Below are 22739 nucleotides of genomic sequence, written 5' to 3'. Positions count from 1 at the left end.
GATAAGGTCAAGTGTAACAGTTCACCAACCCCTGACATCTTTTTGACGAATCAGACATTTGACGAAAGTAGTCTGATTCGCCAAAAAGGGAATCTTCGACGAAACAAACGGTCAACGAAACACGAATTGATTCGCCATGTGTTGTGGATTGGGCTTGACTCTTGGGCTTTTAATACATTTCGTCAAAGCCCACAAAAGCTTTTCTGTTTCGTCAAATCAATCGGCCCAAATAATCATAATAATTTCTATTTCGTCAAAGCCCACATTAAAAAAAAAAAACCCTTTTCGTCAACAAACAATAAAGGATTTGTTTCATCAACTAAGTTGGGCCCCCCTTTGTATTAGTGAATGATATATCAAATATAACAGGGAGTAGAACGTTCTATTAATGAGATGATATTTTTGTCAACTATCATTTCTATTTCTATTTCGTTGACTTCAATTTTTTCACTTAGTGGGTTTATTTAGTTGAAAAAGGTTTGGGCTATATAATTAATTCTTGTCTAATTCGCCAACTGCTCTTGTTTCGCCGATTAGGATTTTTTTTGGGCTATTGACTTTGGGCCGTTTGTTTAAGTGGGTAAATATTGGGCTTTTTAAAATTTGTTTCGTTGACCAGGATTGGCCTTCTTGTTTCGTCACACATATCAAGCCCAACAACTATAATTCAGTTTCGTCAAGCACTAAAGATATTTTCCTGTTCGTCAACTTTAAAATTACGAAGTCTGTTTCGTGGAAACTGTTTCGTCGAAACACTTTGTAAATTTAAACAGAAGGTTGCCAAAGTGTTTTAACTGTTTGATTTGAGTGATTTCTTCAGGTATTCGTCAGTATACATTCAAAATGAATCCGGCGTGGGGTAATCCGTCACTGCAGAGAGCAAGTATACAAACACACGTTTATCTCCCTCATGGGCCGAAAATCCCGCACCCACTTCTGCAATACTAGTGCGACAAAATCCTGAGATGTATTATGGAACTTCCAGTACGTCTTCTGCAAGATCCATTGTGCCATGCAATCCTGAGATGTATTATGGAACTTCCAGTACGTCTTCTGCAAGATCCATTGTGCCATGCAATCCTGATATGTATTATGGAACTTCCAGTACTTCGTCTGCAAGACCCGTTTCACATGCTCCACTTCAAACGGCGTTTGTCACAAGCACGGATTTATATGGCAATCCGATACAAGCTCCTGTAAAGCCAGCTCCAACCACAGACTTGTATGGAAATCCATTACCCCCAGTTGCTTTACAAGACCATCGTTCTACTGTAGAACCATCATCTCTTGATCCAAAGAACAGTAGTCAGACAAAAATGGCGTTGTATGCTGAAATTGTCAAAGATGCCAGCAATGGTGAATCCTCGGGAAATGATGACAGTTCTGAACATGATAGAAGTTCAGATGAAGATGTTTCAACTTCAGTTGAGGGTGATACAACTTCAAGTTCAAGAGAGGATAGATCTGAATGTGAATCATCAAGGGAGGTTATTAATTCTGATGCAGAAAGGCCAACACCTGAGAGTGATTCCAGTCAGGTATGTGTCGATGAACCCACTGCTGTAGATTGTGATAATTGTGCTAGATTAAGAGTTAGGTGTGCTGATTTAGAAGCAAACATGTCTGAGTTGCAAGGCAAACATGATGCTTTACAAGCTAGTTTGTTTGACTTGCAAGACAAACATGTTTCATTGAATGCCAAGTGGTGTGAATTGCAAAGCAAACACGAAGCTTTGCAAGAGAAATATGATGTGACGTTTATCCACAACCAGAAGTTGACCGTGGATCTTTCAAAATACACTGAAGCCAACATGTTTTATGTGAACCATGAAAAAGAGTTTAAGTCGGTAATTGAGAACTTGAGGAAAGATAAAACCGAATTAACTAAAATGGTTTCCAGAAAACAAACTGACATTAATTTGTATATATCTCGCCTTGAGATAATGCAAAAGGAGATGGCTTGTGTCAAAACTGAAAGTGAAGCGATCCAGCTTAAGCTAGACAGTTATTTGAGCTCTAGCTATGTGTTGGATCACATCATTGACGTTCAGAAAGAAAAACGGGATGTCACATGCATAGGCTACAAGAAATGTCCACCACCAGTGAGACACAATTATGATGCAATGCCTGACGAGGAGGATAGAGTGTTCTTTAAACCATCTGTTCCTCTAGATGTAAAGGAGTTTGCAACGGGACTCGGATATAAGAAAGATGTATCATCCGATTCAGATGTATCAGCAGATACATGTGTGTCTTCTGCTGAACTGAATCAGGATCCTCCAGTCATTACTGAGGATGCTGATTCTTCTGATGATGAATCTGATGATGCTGTCCCAGCAAAGTCTGATGCGGTAGTCAAAGATGGGGACATACCTCTCGAGAATTACATTCTATGTGATCCTCCTGCAAAACCCGCTAAGACTGTTGCAATCGAGTCCTCGTCTGCACAAGAGTCGGAGGGTGTGAACTTGCTGTACACTCTTGTTGGTGATGATAAAATCTACGCTGACAAAGATTTTCCTATTAAGAATGTCAATCAATCTTTAATAAGTAAAGTCTTTGAAAATTCGACAAGTAAGTTTTTGGGAAAGACATGACCACATGTTACAGTTACACAGTGTCCTCCTATTCCAAAGGACGAAATTCGAAAACAATATGGCAATCAGAAATTACCAACAGAGAAAAGGCAGCCAAATCATACCAAACCTAAAGGAAAATCACCGACTCAGGGTCAGAAGAAACAGACCCAAAAGAAAAACAAGAATGTGAACTTTGTGAAATCTAAGGGAACGGACAAAATCGAAACTTTTGAGAACAAATCTAACTTAGATTTTGTTAAACAAGCAACAGTGTTGAAAAGAAATGAACCAGACTGTTCAAAACCTAGTACCTCGGGATCACAAAGTTCATCATCGGTAAGACGATCACATGACACTTCGGGGATTGTTGAACGAAGATCATGTTTTGAATGTGGTACAATTGGACATATAATTCAAAACTGTCCATATCTTCATAAGTTGAAAGCAAAGGTTGATGATCCCTGTGAACAAAATCATGCCGCCCAAGAGAATGGAAAAGGCAAACAGGACAAAAACCAGAAAAAGGTCCGGAAGATAAACTTCGTGAAATCAAGAGGGACTGATAAAATTGATACTTTCGAAAACAAATCCAACAAGGATTCTGTTAAACAAAGTAAAATTTTGAAAAGAAACAGTCAAAACAACTATACACAACAAACAAACGGTTGTGATGTAGGACCAAGTACCTCAAGATCACGAAGTTCATCATCCAGCTATTACAATTATGATACTCCGAGGTTTGTTGAGCGGAGATCATGCTTTGAATGCTGTGAGTATGGGCACATCATTAAGAATTGTCCATATCTCACCAAGGGAAAGTCAAAAGTTGATGCCCCCATGGTAACAATTACCATAAAAGATCTGTTTCACCAAAACAGAACCCTCGTCTTGTTAAACAACGAGAAAAGAAACAGAAAAAGAAACAAAGAAAAGAAGTTGAAAAGGTTTTAAAACCGGAGGTCATCCAAACAAAATCTGTTAAATCGAATGTTAAACATGAAAAACAGAAACAAATTTGGATACCAAAACCGGTAACTGTTTCAGGGGGAGCTACATCAATTCCGAATCATCGGGAAATGGATGTTATAATTCTTGATGATGACGGACGAACCAAGTCTGTGAAGGCTTGGGTCCCCCTCTCCAACTAATCTCTAAATGAGTGTGCAGGATGTTCCAGGAGACTATTGATAGTCTTAGGATTGTTGATAGTGGAGCGTCCATGCACAAGATTGGCGACATAAGGCTCCGAAATATTGTTACAAACTAGGAGAATGTTGTTGCCATTGATGGAGAGAGAGGAAAGAAAAAGAAAAAGAAGAAGAATATGTTGGTGAAAGAATGTGGTTGAATGAAGTTGCAAAATTCGACCAAATGAAGAACGTGCTAAAATTTGGTTGTTATGGTTTTTGATCGGGTCCTCAGGAAAGAATACAATGAAATGTGTGCAAATGCCTTGGCGTGGATTGAACATCCGCACACTACTTCTGAAAGAGAAAGACAAAGACCTTCGCTGGTGCAATGTGGAAGAGCAGCCGGACCCGGAGGTTTATGATCTTGTTGCTGTCAAGAGATTTCTCAGTAGCTGCAAATTTGACCTTGAAATCCACACCGGATGGATATCCAGTTTGGGAGAGCACTCAGATTCCTTGCAATGCACGAAGCAGTTGCAGGATATGGTTTTGAATTTCTAATCTCTTCTATGCTTGTCGATATTTAAGCTGCTTTATGAATTATATCATCTCATACAGCACTCTTTGGCCTGACACGTTGATCTCGAATATCACCTCACACGTGATTGTTTCTCTATGAAACTCGTCAATGTTGTCATGGTCAGCACCGCTTACCGACATGCCAACTGATTTTTCCAAAATTCAACAAAATCATTTCTGATTAAAATTAATTTTGGTAAACGGCATTGAGGTAAAACACGAGTTAACCAACATCGGAAAATCATTTTTGTAAATATCTTTGTGTCTTTTAAATTTGTCTTAGTTTATTGATTTTAGGGGGAGTAAATCAAAATTTGAAAATCCAAAAACATCGAAAAATTTCAAAAACACAAAAACAATAGAAAAACAAAAATGAGTTTCCTGGCGAGTAAAAGAGAAAATGATAGTACATCAGTGGTCTATCCAAACCTCTTTAAACCTAAACTGAAAAACGATAAGCAGCTCTATATAAGATGTATCGGTAGGCTCACAATCATTTTAAAGTGTGCAGGGTGATATAAATCTTAAACCGACTGAAGACAGGTGGGAACCATTCATTGGCATATGGTCTTAGTACCGAAATTTCGTTTGATAGATTGCCGAGGTTCTGAGATATTCGGTCTTTATGCTGCTTATCATCTGGGTATCATGGTTGTATCTTTTACCGAAAAATAACGGGGATGCAAGTCTAGATCTTCCATGATACTATACATACGTGTACATATTGCATTCGACCTCAATAAGTGATAAACAATCACATGTCCAAACAAAATAAGTGATAATATATCACATCTATCCGGGAGTCAAGTTCGTCTCTCTGCTGTACGAAAGTACTGACCTGTTCACGGACTTGCTCCTGTGCCCCTCATGCATATGAAAATCAAGTTCCTCATCAATAAGTGATTCTATCACATAGGGCTTGTTTTCAATCAAAATAAGTGAGAATCTCACATCATATACGGTCAAGCAGATGATAATCGGTATACTCACCGGTAAGATGAACCCTCGTGCATACCTTGATACGGGAATGTGTCGTGATGTGGATGAACACCGGTCGGTAAGCATAAATCATACCTTAACGTATCCCCTTGCCATGATTACATCTGATAAGTTGAGCTTACGTGGACAACAATACCGATAATCGTTATAGGATGCTTCTCTTAATGTTAACTAATTGAACAACAAGAGCATTTTGGCATGACCGTACACTGATATGATTCTCTTACCCTTGAAACTCACAAAAAGAATGTTTGTATATATTTATTTACTGCTTTCAGTCTTTATATTTCAAAATATTCAAAAATACCAAAAAGATTTTAGGTGTGTTTTAATATAAACTTTATAAAAGCCAAAAAGATTTTATTTCTATTTTATTTTCGATCGTACGATGTTGGATCTCGAGTCTTCGTTACCTGAAACCTGAACGAAAACCGAAATTGACTAAATCTTCATAAATGGTCGAAATTTGCAAGTTTTGAAAGTTAGAAACTGAAATTGATAAATTTTATTAAACTTTCAAACTGTCGGACGGTGTTTGATTGTGACATGGTCATTCGTGTGTCATTTGTTTATATTAATTATATTCCAGGCAGTTGTTCTCATTACGCGTTTAGATTTCTTGCATGTGCAGATTCTAAAGGCAAGGAGAACATGGTCGATGACAAGCTTCGGAATGAAGACACGACGTGAAGGCACTCAAGTGATGAAGATGATCGAGTTGCCGCTGACCATCATCAACACCACAAGGATCTCAATTCATAAAGATCAAGTCATTCACGAGCATAACTCAAGGGGGAGCTTATGTTAAGGGGGAGTTTGTCAACACACTTCCTACATGATACGGGGAGTTTGTTGATACACTTTCTGCTTTCAAGACGTGAAGACTTTCAAGATCCTCCGACATAGAAGACATGAAAGGCGAATCTCGCGAGTAGCGTCCAAGGGGGAGTTTGTTGATACATGATGTGGACACGACTCGACTCGGCGCAACTCAGCTTGAATCACGACGTTCCTCCGTCGTGCGCTTGAAGACTTGAAGCGAACCAAGACTTAAATGTCCGTGACTTAGTCTTTGGGCTAAGCAAATCGTGACCAAAGACCTTGGGCTTCAACCATTAGTGAATCAAGACTTGGGCAGCATATAAAGAACATAGTCATGGGCTATTAACTGTTTGGCGAAACATCTCTTGGGCCCAAGCCCAAGTTGGCGAAACAGATGAGGTCTTGACGAAACAAGTTAGTTTCGTCAAACATGCTTCAATTTCGTCAAACCTTATTGTGTTTCTTCGAGTCCTGATTCGCCAAGCTGTGATTCGTCAAGTGAGAGTCTGATTCGTAGTGTCTGTGCTATAAATACACTGTCTGTGGATAAGAAAAGACATAGAACACATAGAGAGAACACATTGTAGAGAGCACACACACACGAGAGTTAGAGAGAGTTTGCAAAATACATTTGTAAACATTAAGCTTATAACCGAACCTTTCATACGTATTAATACAGTGGTGTTAATCGGTGAATATTGTGTGTCGTGTTTGTGCGTGTTCTATCTCGGTTTGCCTTTCCGGTTGGATTCCGCACAACCGGGTTGGTTAGTATACAAGGATTAGGCGACTAGATCCTCCTAGCCGGACCTACACTTAAGTACCAATTCGGTACCGCCTTTTGGTGTTACAGGTACCGGTTTTTACCTTCATATACCGGTACCGTAACCGGTATCTTCGGTACCAGTACCGATTCAGAATCGGTTGGCACCAAGCTCATCCTACCCCTGAAACTAAAAAAAAAAATCATTAAAAGTTGAAGAAAATTAACAAAAAAAATTGTCTGGTACTGTCATTCGTACACTATCCGTGATCAGGGATGAGCAAATAGTACCAGGTAGCAGTACCGAATTTCTCGAACTAAAAGATTTTCACTGTGTAGGAACTAGGTTCACGTTTTATTAAAAAAAATATTTATAAAATAAAAAAATAACGAGACTCTCGTTATTTGTGGGAAATTCGACTAGTACAGTACCGGTTACAAAAACTAAATAAACGAATATAAATACAATATAATTGTACCAATCTTGATTGAAGTCGACGTATTTAGAGAACTTCAACCACACCTTCTTGTACGAAACTCCGCATATACGCCCAAGCAGTATCGGGCAGCACAACAACACAGCCATAGGGTTTAACGCGCACAGCTTCCAGACTGCCATATCTCGTGTGCAATCTTTCTTGGCTGCAATGATGAACAAATTGAAGTTGACGGTTGTGGTTGAGTCACGTGCTTAACACGCTTCACTTAAAACAGATTACGTGCTCCTCTCAGACGGTTCTGTCTCCCAGGGTACAACAACCGAAGCAGTAGTTGTACTGCCGGAGATGACTCTCACGCCCGAGATTACACAGGGTATAGTTTGGTGTTATGGAAAAACAAGAAATGAAGTTGTAATTATTTTAGAGTACACCTCTAAAATAGGTTGTGAATGTTTCTAATGAATTTTATGAGATCCTCTCATTTTCGTCCATCTCTTATATGAACCCAAGGTTCATATATATATATATATATATATATATATATATATATATATATATATATATATATACACACACATATTCACAAATCAAAACATTCCTTGCCTTTAATTCTCTAATTAACAAGGCAATAAATCTTGTAATAAACAAGATTTAATTATTTTAAATGGAATTTATATGGTCAACGAAACTATCATATTCATTCATTACAGAATTAAACAAGTTGAAACAGCTAGTTCGCCCAAGTCCAACCAGCTGTTTTGTTTCCGCTGCAAACATGTGCGCGCCTGAACTGTGTTGCCAGTCCATGCATCACGCTACATGGACCTTACGCTACGCCATGTGGAGTCGCGCATCACATGGAAGCCATTACGCATACCAGGACGCCACCTGGTCATGTGCCATCCATACTCGTGCGCCACCTGCACTCTCCGCCCTAGCCAATGACGTGCCCGTATGCCATATGCGCGCACCGCACTAGAACCTGCGCGGACACATAGCCTTGCGCCATGCAGATGCCGCTACGCATACCAGGACGCCACCTGGTCATGCGCCATTCACACTCGCGCGCCCTTGCACTTCCTGTTGCGTGCCTGCGAGGCCTGCGCCACATCATCCGCCTAATTTATCCACTGGTGTGCCATAAGCGGACCGACCACATTCTTGTCCAATGATGTGCGCCATGAGCCTAAGGAGCTCACGCCGTACCGACATGTGACATGGCATCCGCCTGCGCCACCCAAGGGTGCGCCATAAGTGGACATCTCAGCATGTACGGTCGTGCCTCTTAGGCACGTCCGTGCCCATAACAAAATAAAACAAACTCACTCAGAAAAGGACAAGCAGTGTTAGGGAATCCTCACAAGGCACGGTCGTGCCCCTTAGGCATGCCCGTGCACACCTGGTCTCTTCCAGCCTATAAATAGAAGGCCTTGGCTGCCCATTTTCACCATCACATTTCACCCATTCCTCTTTGATGTTTCACACACTAAACCTCTGCTCTTTAGAGGTCAAAAGGAGTTTGGGATCACTCCACTAAATACTTGTAATAGCTTAGTTTGAGAGAGAGAGAGAGAGAGAGAGAGAGAGAGAGAGAGAGTACTTGTAATCAACAACCCTTTCGAAGTAGTTTAATCCTATCATACTTGATCCATGATGATTCACTCAATAATCATTGTTTATAGACAAGCTATGGCCATTATAGGCTAAACTCCTTATGTTGCTTGGGTTGAAGATGAAGCTTGATATGAATTAAATGTTTAATCTTTGGCAAAGAGGTGTGTTGTGTCTTTAATAATTCCTTCTACCATTCTTCTTTCGTAATGAGTTTGTGATTGTTTTGGTCTTTGATCTTTTGGGAGTTCTTGATAACCAAAAGAGGTGAAGCTTATTAGTACACTCATAGTGTGTAACAACCCATATACTAAGGCCACCTGGTATACTCTAACATCCATTGGTGTTAATCCTAGTTGGCATCCGTTAACGCTTGTTAAACCGCTCCTAAAGGGTGTTAAGAGGCATTAAAAACTTCACATGTTAAGATGTTAACTAGGAGAGAGAGGGAGAGAATCAAGCATTGCAAAATTTGTACACACACAACAACATGCTATATATATGTATTTTAATTAATTTTAAGGGGAGTTAATGGGGTTAAACCATTTCCTTGGTGTGTTATGAAGGTGAAAGAGGATCAAGTAGGTGATGTGGTGCCTACATGTAGTTAAAGGGCGTTAAAGTATACCCAATAGCCTAATAAGGGAAATCTGATCTTGGAGAAGTGGTTGACCTATTTGTGGAAACACATCTTGTGATCAACCCTTGTTTATCAAGAATATCACTGTTGGCATGCACCTTCTATATGTTAGGCCTCAATGATTAGCCAAAACTTGGTCTAGGTGACTCGTCGGTCTATATGTTAGACTTGGCACGGTCCAAGAGTTGGTGAACCCATGTTAAAATACTATACGTCTTTATATATAGCGATCGGTTCAAATGAAAACCACCCCCAGTTGCGAGAACCGTAGTAACCAATATTAATCAATCAAGAGTGGACACCTCATTAAACATGTGTGTATAATTGGGGGGTATTTTTGTAAATTAACCAAACTGACATATATGGATTTTTGAGGTGTATATCAGATCTCTTTTTCTCTCTCTATCACACAAAAGATCTGTTTCTCTCTCTCTCATATCACGAAATCAGATCTCTCTCTCTCTCTCCTTGCTCACTTACCGTAACCCTATGTGGTGGTGGTCGGTAAAGGCGGCGATGGTGTGTGGTGGTTCAAGTGGTAGATGATGGAGTGACAATAAGTGTGAAGGTCGGAGTTCACGGTGTTTGTTACGGTGACGAGAGTGAAGGGCGATGGTGTTTGAGGTGGTTGATTGCGGCGGTGTGGTGGTGAACGTTGGAGGTTGTTTAGTTCTCTCTCTCTCTCTCATAACACAAAAATCAGATCTCTTTCTCTCTTTCTCACTTATTGGAACTCTAGGTGGTGGTGGTGGGTAGAGGTGGGTGATGCCGGTGGTGCCGATGAGTTTCTAAATTTTTGTTTCATCTCGGTGGTGCCGATCATTGGTTGTTATTGATCTTTTGTTTGTTTCATCCCGGTGGTGCCTATTTTTTATATCATCGGTAAATTGCCATTCTTTAGTTTTTTATTATTTGAAACTGTGTTTTTTTGTTCTTTGTTTTTGATATTGATCTTTTGTTTGTTTGATTTTTTTGCTGGAGTGCTGGTTCTGATCTTTGGTTGCTTAAAACGGGTTTGTTTACAAGGAGTTTTTGGTTCTTTTTGGGTTAAGTCTGAAGCTCACTGTTGTTTCTGTGATTTGCTATGTTCAGTTGGTTGTGAAATAAAGATATGGGTTGAGTTGCTGAAGCTCACTGTTGTTTCTATGATTTGCTCTGTTCAGTTGGATGTGTTTAGATCCATACATGGAGACCCATCTGCAATTTTAACTTTCTTCATATGCGGTAATAGTTGAAAACATTTTTTTCTTTTGGCAATAATAGTTGAAAACATTTTTTTCTGACAATTGATGTCGATGGCGTGGCAAGGATGGTGGAGGGTAAGTTTTTGACCTGCAACCCCACTTTGCAGCTATGATTTTTGGAAACTTTGATTCAAACCCTGTTTATTCAAGATCCAGAGATGGTTTTGATTTTTGTTGTTGGTTTTTATATTTTAGTCGATGATAAGTATCAACTTATCTTATTTGAGACATCTATGAGTCGTGATTTTGGTTGAGTTTGTTTGTTAAGATTCTGAAATTTCGTAAACCCGAAATCGGGTGGGTTGGAGTTTGATACTGATGTATATGAGGATAAGTTTAAAACTAGGGCGTAAAAAAAGTTTAAAACCGGGGCGTAAAAAAGTTTAAAAGCGGGGGGGGGGGGGGGGGGGTTAAAAATCTGCATTGTAAAAACATCTACAAAAAGTTGTTCTTTTTTGTAAAAAAATCTGATTTGTAAACCTTATTAAAAGTCCAAATTTTCTATAAGATTAGGGGATTGTTCCTCAAAAAGAACATTTCTCTAAGATTGAGCAATGAATTATCTTTAGCCGGCTCTAATTCTATTTTAACCATAAAATCACATCTTGTCAATCTAACAAAAATTCGTCAGAAACCTTAGCTAGAAGCCATTTCTTTGAGTTAATTAACCTCACCTTTTGCCAATAAAATAACTATAACTTATGCCAAGTGGATTCGGAAATCCACAACACTCTTTGTGCTTTTGATATTCCCTACTAATAATCTATTACTTGCTTTTATTTTTTGGTTTTAATATATAAATAACAAAAGATAATTAATTAAACTAGTTGGTAATTTAGAGTAACTATTGAAATTCGTATCCTTTGGGTACGATACTTGGTTCTTACTTAAAACTCTATTACAAATGATAGGTACGTTTGCCTATTTTGTGTGTCTAGCCTAAGTAAAAAATCATTTCTTGTAAATTTAAAGCTAGGTGCAAGTCTCTAAAAGTTGTTAAGTTAACCCACCTAAAATGTGGTAAGAGTTATTAAATTAAATAGACCAACACATCACTAGACGACAAGCATCACCCATGTGGGCTGTGTGCATTATATTGCACAACATAATCCTAAAGGAAGAGGGAAAGGTTTTCTCACCGATTCACATACAGGACACTCCGGTTCAGCCCGTTTTGGACGACACTGCCCTTGGTGAGTTCATGGTTTTGGGTACGCATTTTCGACTTTGATTTATCTTATCTTGTGGCACATCTTGCAACTCAAGATATACCCTACCTACTCGAGTCGGACGGGGGATAGTTTATTAGAATTTTTATTCGAATTATGTTTTTTTTATTTGTATTTAGTTTGAATTATGTATAATTTTATTTTAAGTGAAAGTATTAGTAATTTGGGGTAAAAATGATGTGGTGGTGCAGGATCAGATAGAGCTAGGATAGTAGAAAGGGGCACTCTGTCCACCCTTATGTGACTTGATGTAAATTTGTTAGTAAGTTTTGGCAAAAGAAAGTTGACACAATAAATGTCAAAGCAGAAAGCTTGCATATTTATAGAGGGGAATGATTATGAGAAAATCTTTCTTATTAAGAAAACTCGTGAGAACTCCATTTAACGATTGATTTTTTTTTTAATGTGAAAGTGTACAATTAACTTTAGGAAGAATCTTTATAAGAACTTCCTGTTACATGTTTTGTAAAGGTTAAAATTGGGTAAGTTACATACAGTTACAAACTTAATCGTGTCAAGACTTGATTTTTGAAATATGACAAAAATATTGAAAATACTTTAAAGAAAGATGTTAATTTGATGATTACTAGTTACTAGCTGAGGTGCCAATTCTTGACGAACAATAAAATAAAAATCAATTGTATAAAAGAAAATCAAATGCTGCTAGAAGGAGCACGACGGATACAAGGTTGAACCATGTATTGGCTGCGTTTATCTTTCTAAATGTCCTAAAATAGGAATAAAACTCAACGTACTTAAATGATAGGTCATAATACACCACCTTAAAACCAAAGATAGATTTCCAATGTGATAACATGAATTGACTCGAGACGATTTACAAATATTTATAAACATGGAAACAAAATGGAAAACGGCACTCCAATATTGAACGCATCTCTGTAACTGTATAAATCCAAAACCAAAGGCAGGCCAAACCGCGAGCATTCACAGCAATGGCTACCACCGAGACAAACTCTTCAAATGACCGTAAGCAGCTTCATGTGGTGATGTTCCCATGGCTTGCTTTCGGTCACATCATCCCTTTCCTCGAACTCTCCAAATTCATAGCCCAAAATGGTCACAAAGTCTCGTTTCTTTCGACCACTAGAAACATACAACGTCTTCCCACCCTCCCTTCCCACCTCTCACCACTCATAAATCTTGTTAAACTCACTTTTCCACGTATTCAAGAGCTGCCCCATAATGCAGAGGCCACAATGGACATCGGCACTGATGATATTCCTTACCTCAAGAGAGCCTTTGATGGTCTTCAGCCGGATGTCACTCGTTTTCTTGAGGAAGAGTCTCCGGACTGGATTATTTATGATTTTGCTCCCTACTGGTTGCCATCAGTCGTGGCTGGCCTTGGAATCTCGCGAGCCTTCTTCTCGATTATCAACGCATGGTTCATCGCTTTTCAGGGACCTTCGCCCGATGACTTGATAAATGGTTCTGATGATCGAACGATCGCTAATGATTTCTTGGCACCGCCAAAATGGGTTCCCTTTCCGAGCAAACTTTGCTATCGGAAGCATGAGGCCAGTTGGATGGTGGGCAACCTTTCTGTTAATGCTTCTGGTGTTTCGGATGCATATCGTGGGGGAATGGTTTTAAAGGGATCTGATTGTATATTTATCAGACATTGTTATGAGTTCGAACCGCAATGGCTAACCCTTTTAGAGAAGCTACTCAAACTACCAGTGATACCCGTGGGGTTAATGCCACCTGTAACACCCACCCACGTCGGTGATGAGAAAGATGCGACGTGGGTGACTATCAAGAAATGGCTTGATGGTCAACAAAATGGTCGTGTGGTGTATGTGGCATTAGGAAGTGAGGTTATGTTAAGCAAAAGCGAGCTGGCTGAGTTAGCTTTGGGTCTCGAGCTCTCCGGATTGCCATTCTTTTGGGCTCTTAGAAAACCAGTAGGTTCCACCGAGTCGAACTTAATAGAGTTGCCAGAGGGATTCTTGGAACGAACCCGTGACCGTGGAGTGGTGTGGACGAGTTGGGTACCTCAGTTACAAGTACTGAGCCATGAGTCAGTGGGTGGCTTCTTGACTCATTGTGGTTGGGGTTCAATTGTGGAAGGATTAATGTTCGGTCACCCTCTAATAATGCTACCGTTTTTGGTGGACCAAGGTCTAAATGCTCGAATACTTGTGGATAAACAGGTGGGAATCGAGGTACCAAGAAATGAAGAAGATGGCTCCTTCACCAAGGAGTCCGTAGCCAGATCGCTGAAGTCGGTTGTAGTCGAAGATCAAGGGAAGATCTACAAGGCGAATGCCATGGAGTTGAGTCAAATATTCAGCAACACTAATCTGGAAAAACGGTATATAAACAACTTTATAGACTATTTGGAAAAGAAGAGAGGTGTGGTTGCTATAAACGATGAAGCATAACCATATGGAGTACGTGAGTTGTTGGGTTTGTTTACATGATCAACAGTTGTTTGTAATAGTTCAAGTATTTTGATTTTCTTGTCTCACATAACCAGTTTGTTACGTTTAATCACAGTGTGTTTTGAAGGTTATCGTGTTTTTTTTTCAGTTAGATCTTTTTGTGTTTTAGGTCCTATGTAATGGTAAAGGGGTGATGAAAATGCGCCACTCACTAAACATGAGAAGGGTGCTGCCCCTCAACTCCTCTTACCGGAGCCAATCAAATTCGTCCATGTCAAGTCCCCTCTTCAACTCTCCTTAAGTACTTAATAACAAGGGGTGGTTTCACCCAAACCATTTTTTTTAAAAAAAAAGAAAAATGTATTATTGGTTAAAAGAGAATGAGACCCACCATTAACTCCTCTCCCTCCTCTTCCTGCATGCGGTAACAATTTACCGAATTCTGAGTTCACCTCAGCATTGGCGGACCTAGGTTATGCCCAAGGTGGGCGGGCACACCCCTTGAAAAAAAAATTTAGTGTATATTTTAGGCAAAAAATCCGATCGCACCCCTTGAAAATATGCTTGAGCCACTCATCCGCACCCCTAGCAAATAATTCCTGGGTCCGCCACTGCACCTCAGGTGGTTCGAGTGTTGGCGGCACATTCCCCTCGCGGCAACTCCCTTCCCCGCTCACCTCCCGCATGCACTCCGGATACCCTTATGAGTTACATATTTCTTTGTCTTTAGGCAGTATACATGTAATTTGTCACGTGATACTGAAAGTCAACATGCTACAAATGGAACTCAATAAACATACACAGGGCGCCAACTTTAAATTAAAAAAAAAAAAGGCTTGGGTTATCCGGACACCCTCTGCGCCTATTTTCACACTTTTTGTGCCCTAGACGCCTCGTATAGGGCTATACGAGGCGTCTAAGCAGTGATTCAAGGGGGTCTCAGAGGGTGTCAGGCGCAAAGTTTAAGAAAACATATACGAAGAGTACAGCCCTATACGAGGCGTCTTATGCTTGGGGTTTTTTTTTTTTTTTTTTTTGCCTGAAATAAGGGGTTTTTTGGTGGGTTTTGGTATGGTTTTTTTGATACTTTTTGAAAATGTGTTTTTTGGTTAAATTTTTTTTGGTTTTAAATTTTTTTTTTACACTATAAAAAAGTTATTGTTTTTTAAAAATCAACTATTTTAAAAATCGGCTCTTTAAATATATTATATCGATTAAATATTATAATATTTTTAAGATTTTACTTTTTTAAATATTATTCTTCCGATTAAAATTTTATCTCGTTCAAATATTGTTTCCTATTATATTCAAAACATATTTTGTTTCCGTATTATCTCAATTTAAGACAACAATCATTAGGTAACCGAATAACTGAAAACAAACATAAATATGACATATATAAGATAACTTTGTACATCCATAACAAAAATATATAAGATAAGTTTGTACATCCATAATAAAAATAAAAACAACAGGTCTATGCATCCAAATCCAAATCTGAATCCTGATGCTGCTGCTGCTGCTGCGGCTGCTGCTGCTGATGTGGTGCTCGAGCCGGTGGAAGCGGTATCAGAGGTAATCCCTCTCTCTCTCTCGTCTATACTGCTCGGCCCGTACCAGCCAACCTACCAAATCGTTGAGCCTGTCAAGCTCGGCTCGTACACCCGGATGTAGCGCAGCTCCTGAGGCATGACCTGGAATAACGTGACGTGGAAACTGAGGCGCCTTGGGAGGTGGCGGTGGCTGTGGCACCGCTGCACCGTCTACATCCTCCGGAGGGGTCCTCCACGGGCACTGCATCAGCAGGATCTGGCGGAGGGTAGACGGGCTCGAACTGCTCTGGTAGGGGTTCCTGTCTCCATATGCCCCCATCGCGGTCTTTAAACCGCGGGCCAACGGGGAACTTCTTGAGCAGCTTCATCCCCCACAGCGACTGAAAACCCATCCGCGTCGGCATGACTGGCGGCGTCCGTTGATGTGGGTCCTGGTGTAGTACGAGGCCCAATGAACGGGCAATGACGGTCACGTACGCCCCGCCATACAAAAATCCACGCTCCTGCCGGTGATGGGCGGAGGCGTAGTACTGGGCTAGACCGTGTGCTAGTGCGCACGGCCTCCTGTACAACAAACAATAAAAGAAAAAAAGATCTGTAGACGTACACCACTCACGGCTGTAGCCGCGCGCTGCAATAGAAGTAGCGAGCATATGGTGCATATACCTGCAGATAGTGTTAGCGAAATACAGAAACAGAGATTAATAAACAATACACATAATCACAATAATTGCCGTAATAAACGTACGTACCTGTACAGTGGGTCCTTAATAAACGACACCCTCCCCTTCGACTTTTCGTGCTTCCAATGATTTGCCCCCGCAATCACCTGCCAAAATCCTAAAAGAGTGGGTCTGTCAACCACCACTAGCCCCGCTGTGTAAATCTCAGTCTCGATCTCCCCCTGCATGTATAAACCACAATGCACCGCAAACTCTGCTAGCGTCATCGAACGCAAAACGCCAGCGAGCCTGAAAGAAACCTTAGGCGGAGGGGGAGCATCTGGGTGCGGAAGCGGCACTAGGACCCCAGGAGGGTGAAATGTGAATGATGAAAGGAACTCGACCAGCATATCCCTGTAGCTCGGCGTGTGCGCCAAATCAAAAAGACGATGCCACGGCGAATCGACAGGTATAAACCGACGCACTCTAGCCGTCTCACCAATCGCATCTATCGCATCCCAGTCGATCGTTGAATGCGATCCAATGTCCATCCTTCTAAGCTTCTGGCAATGACGGGCGACATCGGTGCCGTCGGGAAACTCTAGATACGGGTGACCCTGCAGCGTATCCGGAGGCAATAGCCGTCTTCGTCGTGGACCCTGCTAAACCGGCTGACCCCCCGGCAGTGCCCCATCAAGCTCTAACTGAATGTCATCGTCCTCCATAATCAATCTGCAAATAAATACCGTATACGTATAAAAACAATAATAATAATAATAATATAAAAGATAATAACATTAATAATACTAATAAATGATAATAATAATATTAATAACAATAATAATAAATAATAATAATATTAATAATATATAAATAATAATAATAATAAATAATAATAATAATAAACAATAATAATAATAATAACAATAATAATAATAATAATAATATTAAATAATAATAATAATAACAACATAATAATAATAATAATAAATAATAATAATAATATTAAATAATAATAACAATAATAATAATAAATAAATAATAATAATAACAATAATAATAATAATAAAAATAATAATAATAACAATAATAATAATAATAACAATAATAATAATTAAAAAAAATACAGTGCCTCGTATCTGCCTCGTATAGAGGTATACGGGGCTTCCTGTTCTACCATCTTCATCTTCAACCTCAACCCAAAAACCTCAAACCCAACAAAACCTAAACTACGGGCAAACCTACGGTCTAATGGCAAAAACAAGGCTAAAATACAAAACTACGGGAAGAAATACGTACCAGGGATGCCTCAAATCTTCGAAAATACGGTCCAAATACGTATCCGAGGCGTATAAACCTCTATGCACCGTATATGTGTGTGTGTTTTGTTTTGGGTGATAATGTGGGTCGTCTAGGTCTTCCCCCCATATACGAGGCATAGACGCCTCGTATAGAGCTAGACGACCCGTCTGTGCTTTTTGTTAAATGACCATTTTGCCCCTGTAAATCCCATAGTATAGGCTTTTTAATCAGGGGCAAAATGGTAATTAACCAACCTATAAAGATATTCTGGAATGGTTAATTACCATTTTACTCCTGACTAAGGCCTATAATGAGGGCTTTAAAGGGGTAAAATAGTAATTTAATAAAGATATTTTTAATAATTAAAAAAGAAAAAGGGAAACAGTTGTCGCCCAATATGTATTGGTCGTATAGACCTATACGCGTCGTCTAGGGTGGTAAATTACCTTTAAGCCCCTGTTGAAGGCCTATACTGGGGTCTTTAAAGGGGTGTATTGGTAATTAAACAAAAGATTTTCAAAATTCAAATTTAAAAAAAAAAATGTTGCCGCCCATATAGACTACCCGTCCAGGCCTATACGAGGCGTACATTTCTGATAAATTCAAACTTTGAAATTCAAATTTTCAAAATTCAAATTTTAATAATCCCGCTCTTAAGGACGACCCATACGGCTCTATACGAGGCGTATGGTCATGCTAAAATGACCTTTTAGCCCCTCATTTAAGCCTAGAATGGGGGCATATCAGGGGCAGAATGGTCTTTTGACCAATTATATACGATGCGTCTAGATATATACGAGGCGTATATTTTTAATTTTTTTTAGAAAATTTTCAAATAAGCTGTTTTAATCAATTCTAAATATAAAAAAATTATATAAATTTTATAAAAATGTTATTAACCTGTTTTAATCAATTCTAATTATAGAAAAATGATAGAAATTATAAAAAAATTATAGAAATTGTAGAAAATTATAGGAATTAATACAAAAAAAATACTATTAATTACAAAAATACTATTAATTACAAAAATCATTCTTCCGTATCACTATTGATGTAATTAAGACTGGGGTTTGATCTTGGCGGAGGATTCATTATCGATGTATACCATTGTAGACATGGGAAGTACATATCTTCCCATTGTTCCGTATGGGGTCTTCGGTGGATCAACCATAGCCCGTGGGCCGACAGGTCCTCACAAAGTTCGTGGTTATGTTCAATTTTTCTGTCTTTTATCTCCCAGGTTTCATACGGGTGGTTTCGCACAGCCAACAGGTAAAACAGGCAACCGGTTTTTTTGCTTCTGACTTTTCTAAGTGTTGCTATAGTCTGGTGCTCACCACCACGATCACATTCAAGCCATACTCTCCCGGTTCTTCCCCCGATTTTCTTTGATCGACGGGTGACAATAACGAAACCATCCGCGTTTGCTTTTTCTTGTATCCGTTTCTTTAGTCATCTAAAGAGTTGAAAACCTGTAACATCGACAATAATAATAATAATAATAAAATAATAATAAAATAATAATAATAATAATAAAATAATAATAACAATAAAAATAATAATAATAATAAAATAGTAATTTATACCTGCTTTTTTTTAAGTACGAACTGTCCAGGATGGGAGGTGCCTCACCACCATATCTACCATATCCACCATAACCACCATATCCACCATATCCTCCAACGTCCGGATTGTTTTGATGAACGTAAGGAGTGCCCGGGGAAATGAATTGCTGATGACCACCGTCTCTTCCGTATCTACTGTCTCCTCCGTATCCACCGTCTCCTCCGTATCCACCAGCATGGTATGAGTCATCTACGGGGGCTGTTTCATCAACAGGAGGATGTTTGTTCAAATCTAGAAACGGTCTGTTTTGTTTTCCTTGTATACTAGACACAACCTACTCTTGCTCATTAGAATCGGGAACGCCAGACTCCTCCAAAATAGACAACCGTATCATCATTAGTAAATAATTAACTAAAACAACAAGTAATTAAAACATTTAAGCTAATAACTGTTACCGGAACGCTTTCGTGGACCCAGTTGTCGCTAGAATACTGCCCGAAGATATAGTTGCCGTCCCAATATGATGACATTTCAACACTCCGGGATGATAAGAATGCAAATACAAACAACAAGAGTGTCTTTCGAATAAATACAAGAAGAAATAGAATGTGTGAATGTGTGTGTTTGTTGAATGCTCGGGTGTGGACCAAGAATGCACTGTATGTTGCATTTTATGTGAGATATAGACGCCTCGTATAGCTCTAGACTCCCCGTATGCCTTTAAGTCACATGTCAGACACATAGTCAAATCAGTCAGTAAGACGCCTCGTATAGGCCTATACGAGGCGTCTAAATACCCTCGTATTGCTCCCTCGTACAGGCCTAGACTCCCCGTCTGATGTGACTGATGTGACGTTGTACGAGGTGCAGAAGCTGGTTGGGAAAAGCAACCCTATACGCCTCGTATAGCCCTATACGAGACGTCTAGAAAGGTGTGGAAATAGGCATTAAGGTGTGTAAATATGTAGAAAAAAAAATCATATATTTCTCTAGAAGAGCACAACTGATATAAGTTTGAACCATGTATTGGTATAATTTATGTTTCTAAAAGTCCTAAAATGGGGATAAAACGCAACTAAAAACGATAGATCATAGTACATCATCTTAAAATTCAAATTTGGCGGTAGTCTGTTCAATAAAAACATATCTCTTTGTATTTTTCAAATTAACGATAAATATTTATTCAAATGATTTTTAAACCAAAGTATAGATTTCCAAAGTGATAATCATGAATCGACTCTAGAGGATTCCCAAACATACCGTTTACAATTTAAAGTTAATATAAAATAAAATGGGAAATGGACAACAACATTGGATTTATCGGTCTATAAATCCAAAATCAAAGGCAGGCCGAACCGTCCGTATCATTACAGCAATGCCTACCACCGAGACCGACTCCTTACACGGCCGTAAGCAGCTTCATGTAGCCATGTTCCCATGGCTTGCTTTCGGTCACATCATCCCTTTCCTTGAACTCTCCAAACTCATAGCTCAAAAGGGTCACAGAGTCTCGTTTCTTTCGACCACCAGAAACATACAACGTCTCCCCACCCTCCCTTCCCACCTCTCCCCACTCATAAATCTTGTTAAACTTACTCTTCCACATGTTCCAGAGCTGCCCCGTAATGCAGAGGCCACCATGGACGTCCACACTGATGATATTCCTTACCTCAAGAAGGCTTTTGACGGTCTTCTCCCGGAGGTCACTCGGTTTCTTGAGGAAGAGTCTCCAGACTGGATTATTTACGATTTTGCTCCCTACTGGCTGCCGTCCGTTGCGGCTGGGCTTGGAATCTCACGGGCCTACTTCTCGATTGTCAACGCGTGGTTTGGCGCTTTTATAGGACCATCATCCGACGACTTGATAAATAGTTCCGATGGTCGAACAAAGGCTGAGGATTTCTTGACACCACCCAAGTGGGTTCCTTTTCCGAGCAAACTATGCTACCGGAAGCATGAAGCCAGTTGGTTGCTTGGTGGCTTTTCAGTAAATGCTTCTGGAGTGTCGGATACATATCGTTCGGGTATGGTTTTGAAAGGATCCGATTGTATGTTCATAAGACACTGCTATGAATTCGAACCTCAATGGCTAACTCTTTTAGAGAAGCTACACCAACTACCTGTGATACCCGTGGGGTTAATGCCACCCGAAACACCCACCACCGTCGGCGAAGAGAAAAATGACACGTGGATGACAGTCAAGGCGTGGCTCGATGGTCAACAAAAAGGTCATGTGGTGTACGTGGCGTTAGGAAGTGAGGTTATGGTTAGCAAAAGCGAGCTGGCAGAGTTAGCTCTGGGTCTCGAGCTTTCCGGGTTGCCATTCTTTTGGGCTCTTAGAAAACCCGCAGGTTCCAATGAGTCAAACTCGGTGGAGTTGCCAGACGGGTTCTTGGAACGAACTCGTCACCGTGCGGTGGTGTGGACGAGTTGGGCACCTCAGTTACAAATACTGAGCCATGCATCGGTGGGTGGTTTCTTGACTCACTGTGGGTGGAGCTCAATTGTGGAAGGGCTAATGTTTGGTCACCCTCTAATTATGCTACCATTTTTGGTGGACCAAGGTCTGAATGCTCGTATACTGGTGGACAAACAGGTGGGAATAGAGGTACCTAGAAATGAAGAAGATGGCTCCTTCACCAAGGAGTCGGTGGCCAGAGCGCTGAGGTCAGCTGTAGTCAGTGATGAAGGGAAGATCTACAAGGCGAATGCTATGGAGTTGAGTGAAATATTCGGAGACACTAAGCTGGAAAAAAGGTATATTAACCACTTCATAGACTATTTGGAAAAGAAGAGGCGTGTTGTTGCTATCAACAATGAAACCTAACCATATGAAGTACGTAAGTTTTTTTGGTTAGTTTCGATGATCAAATGTTGTTTGAAATAATTCAAGTATTTTGCTTTGCATATATGAAATAACAAGCAACGTGTGTTTTGTATATTCGTGTTTTTAGCAAAATGATGTTTCTGTATGTTTGTGGATTTTGTTTTTCATCTATTTGATATTTAGAGTACACCTATTATATGCTACGAGCTTGAGCTTCAGCTTGAATTTAGACAGCTTAGACTTAGGTTGACTGATTTACAACCCTAGCGTTTTTCAACTACAACAAAGCACCGCCACACTATACAACATAAATGTCAATAACAAAACACACATCTACATATGCTTAAAAACACTTAAAAAGGTAAATTATTTGTTTAAAAAATGATTT

General features: G+C 39.7%; 2 protein-coding genes across 2 annotated transcripts; both read left to right on the top strand.

The window, feature by feature from the left end:
- Positions 1-12989: 12989 nt before the first annotated feature.
- Positions 12990-14453, top strand: LOC110905833 (UDP-glycosyltransferase 91D2). The gene has a single exon (XM_022151294.2). The coding sequence runs from the start codon at positions 12990-12992 to the stop codon at positions 14439-14441; it is 1452 nt and encodes a 483-aa protein (XP_022006986.1). The 3' UTR covers positions 14442-14453.
- A 6404-nt stretch (positions 14454-20857) lies between these two features.
- Positions 20858-22463, top strand: LOC110909232 (UDP-glycosyltransferase 91D2). The gene has a single exon (XM_022154268.2). It carries the CDS (start codon positions 20900-20902, stop codon positions 22349-22351), a length of 1452 nt encoding a protein of 483 aa, XP_022009960.1. The 5' UTR covers positions 20858-20899; the 3' UTR covers positions 22352-22463.
- The last annotated feature ends 276 nt before the right edge of the window (positions 22464-22739 follow it).

Source organism: Helianthus annuus, chromosome 14 (genome assembly GCF_002127325.2).
Source record: "Helianthus annuus cultivar XRQ/B chromosome 14, HanXRQr2.0-SUNRISE, whole genome shotgun sequence".
Lineage (NCBI taxonomy): Eukaryota > Viridiplantae > Streptophyta > Magnoliopsida > Asterales > Asteraceae > Helianthus > Helianthus annuus.
This window is presented reverse-complemented; position numbering and strand designations above follow the sequence as displayed.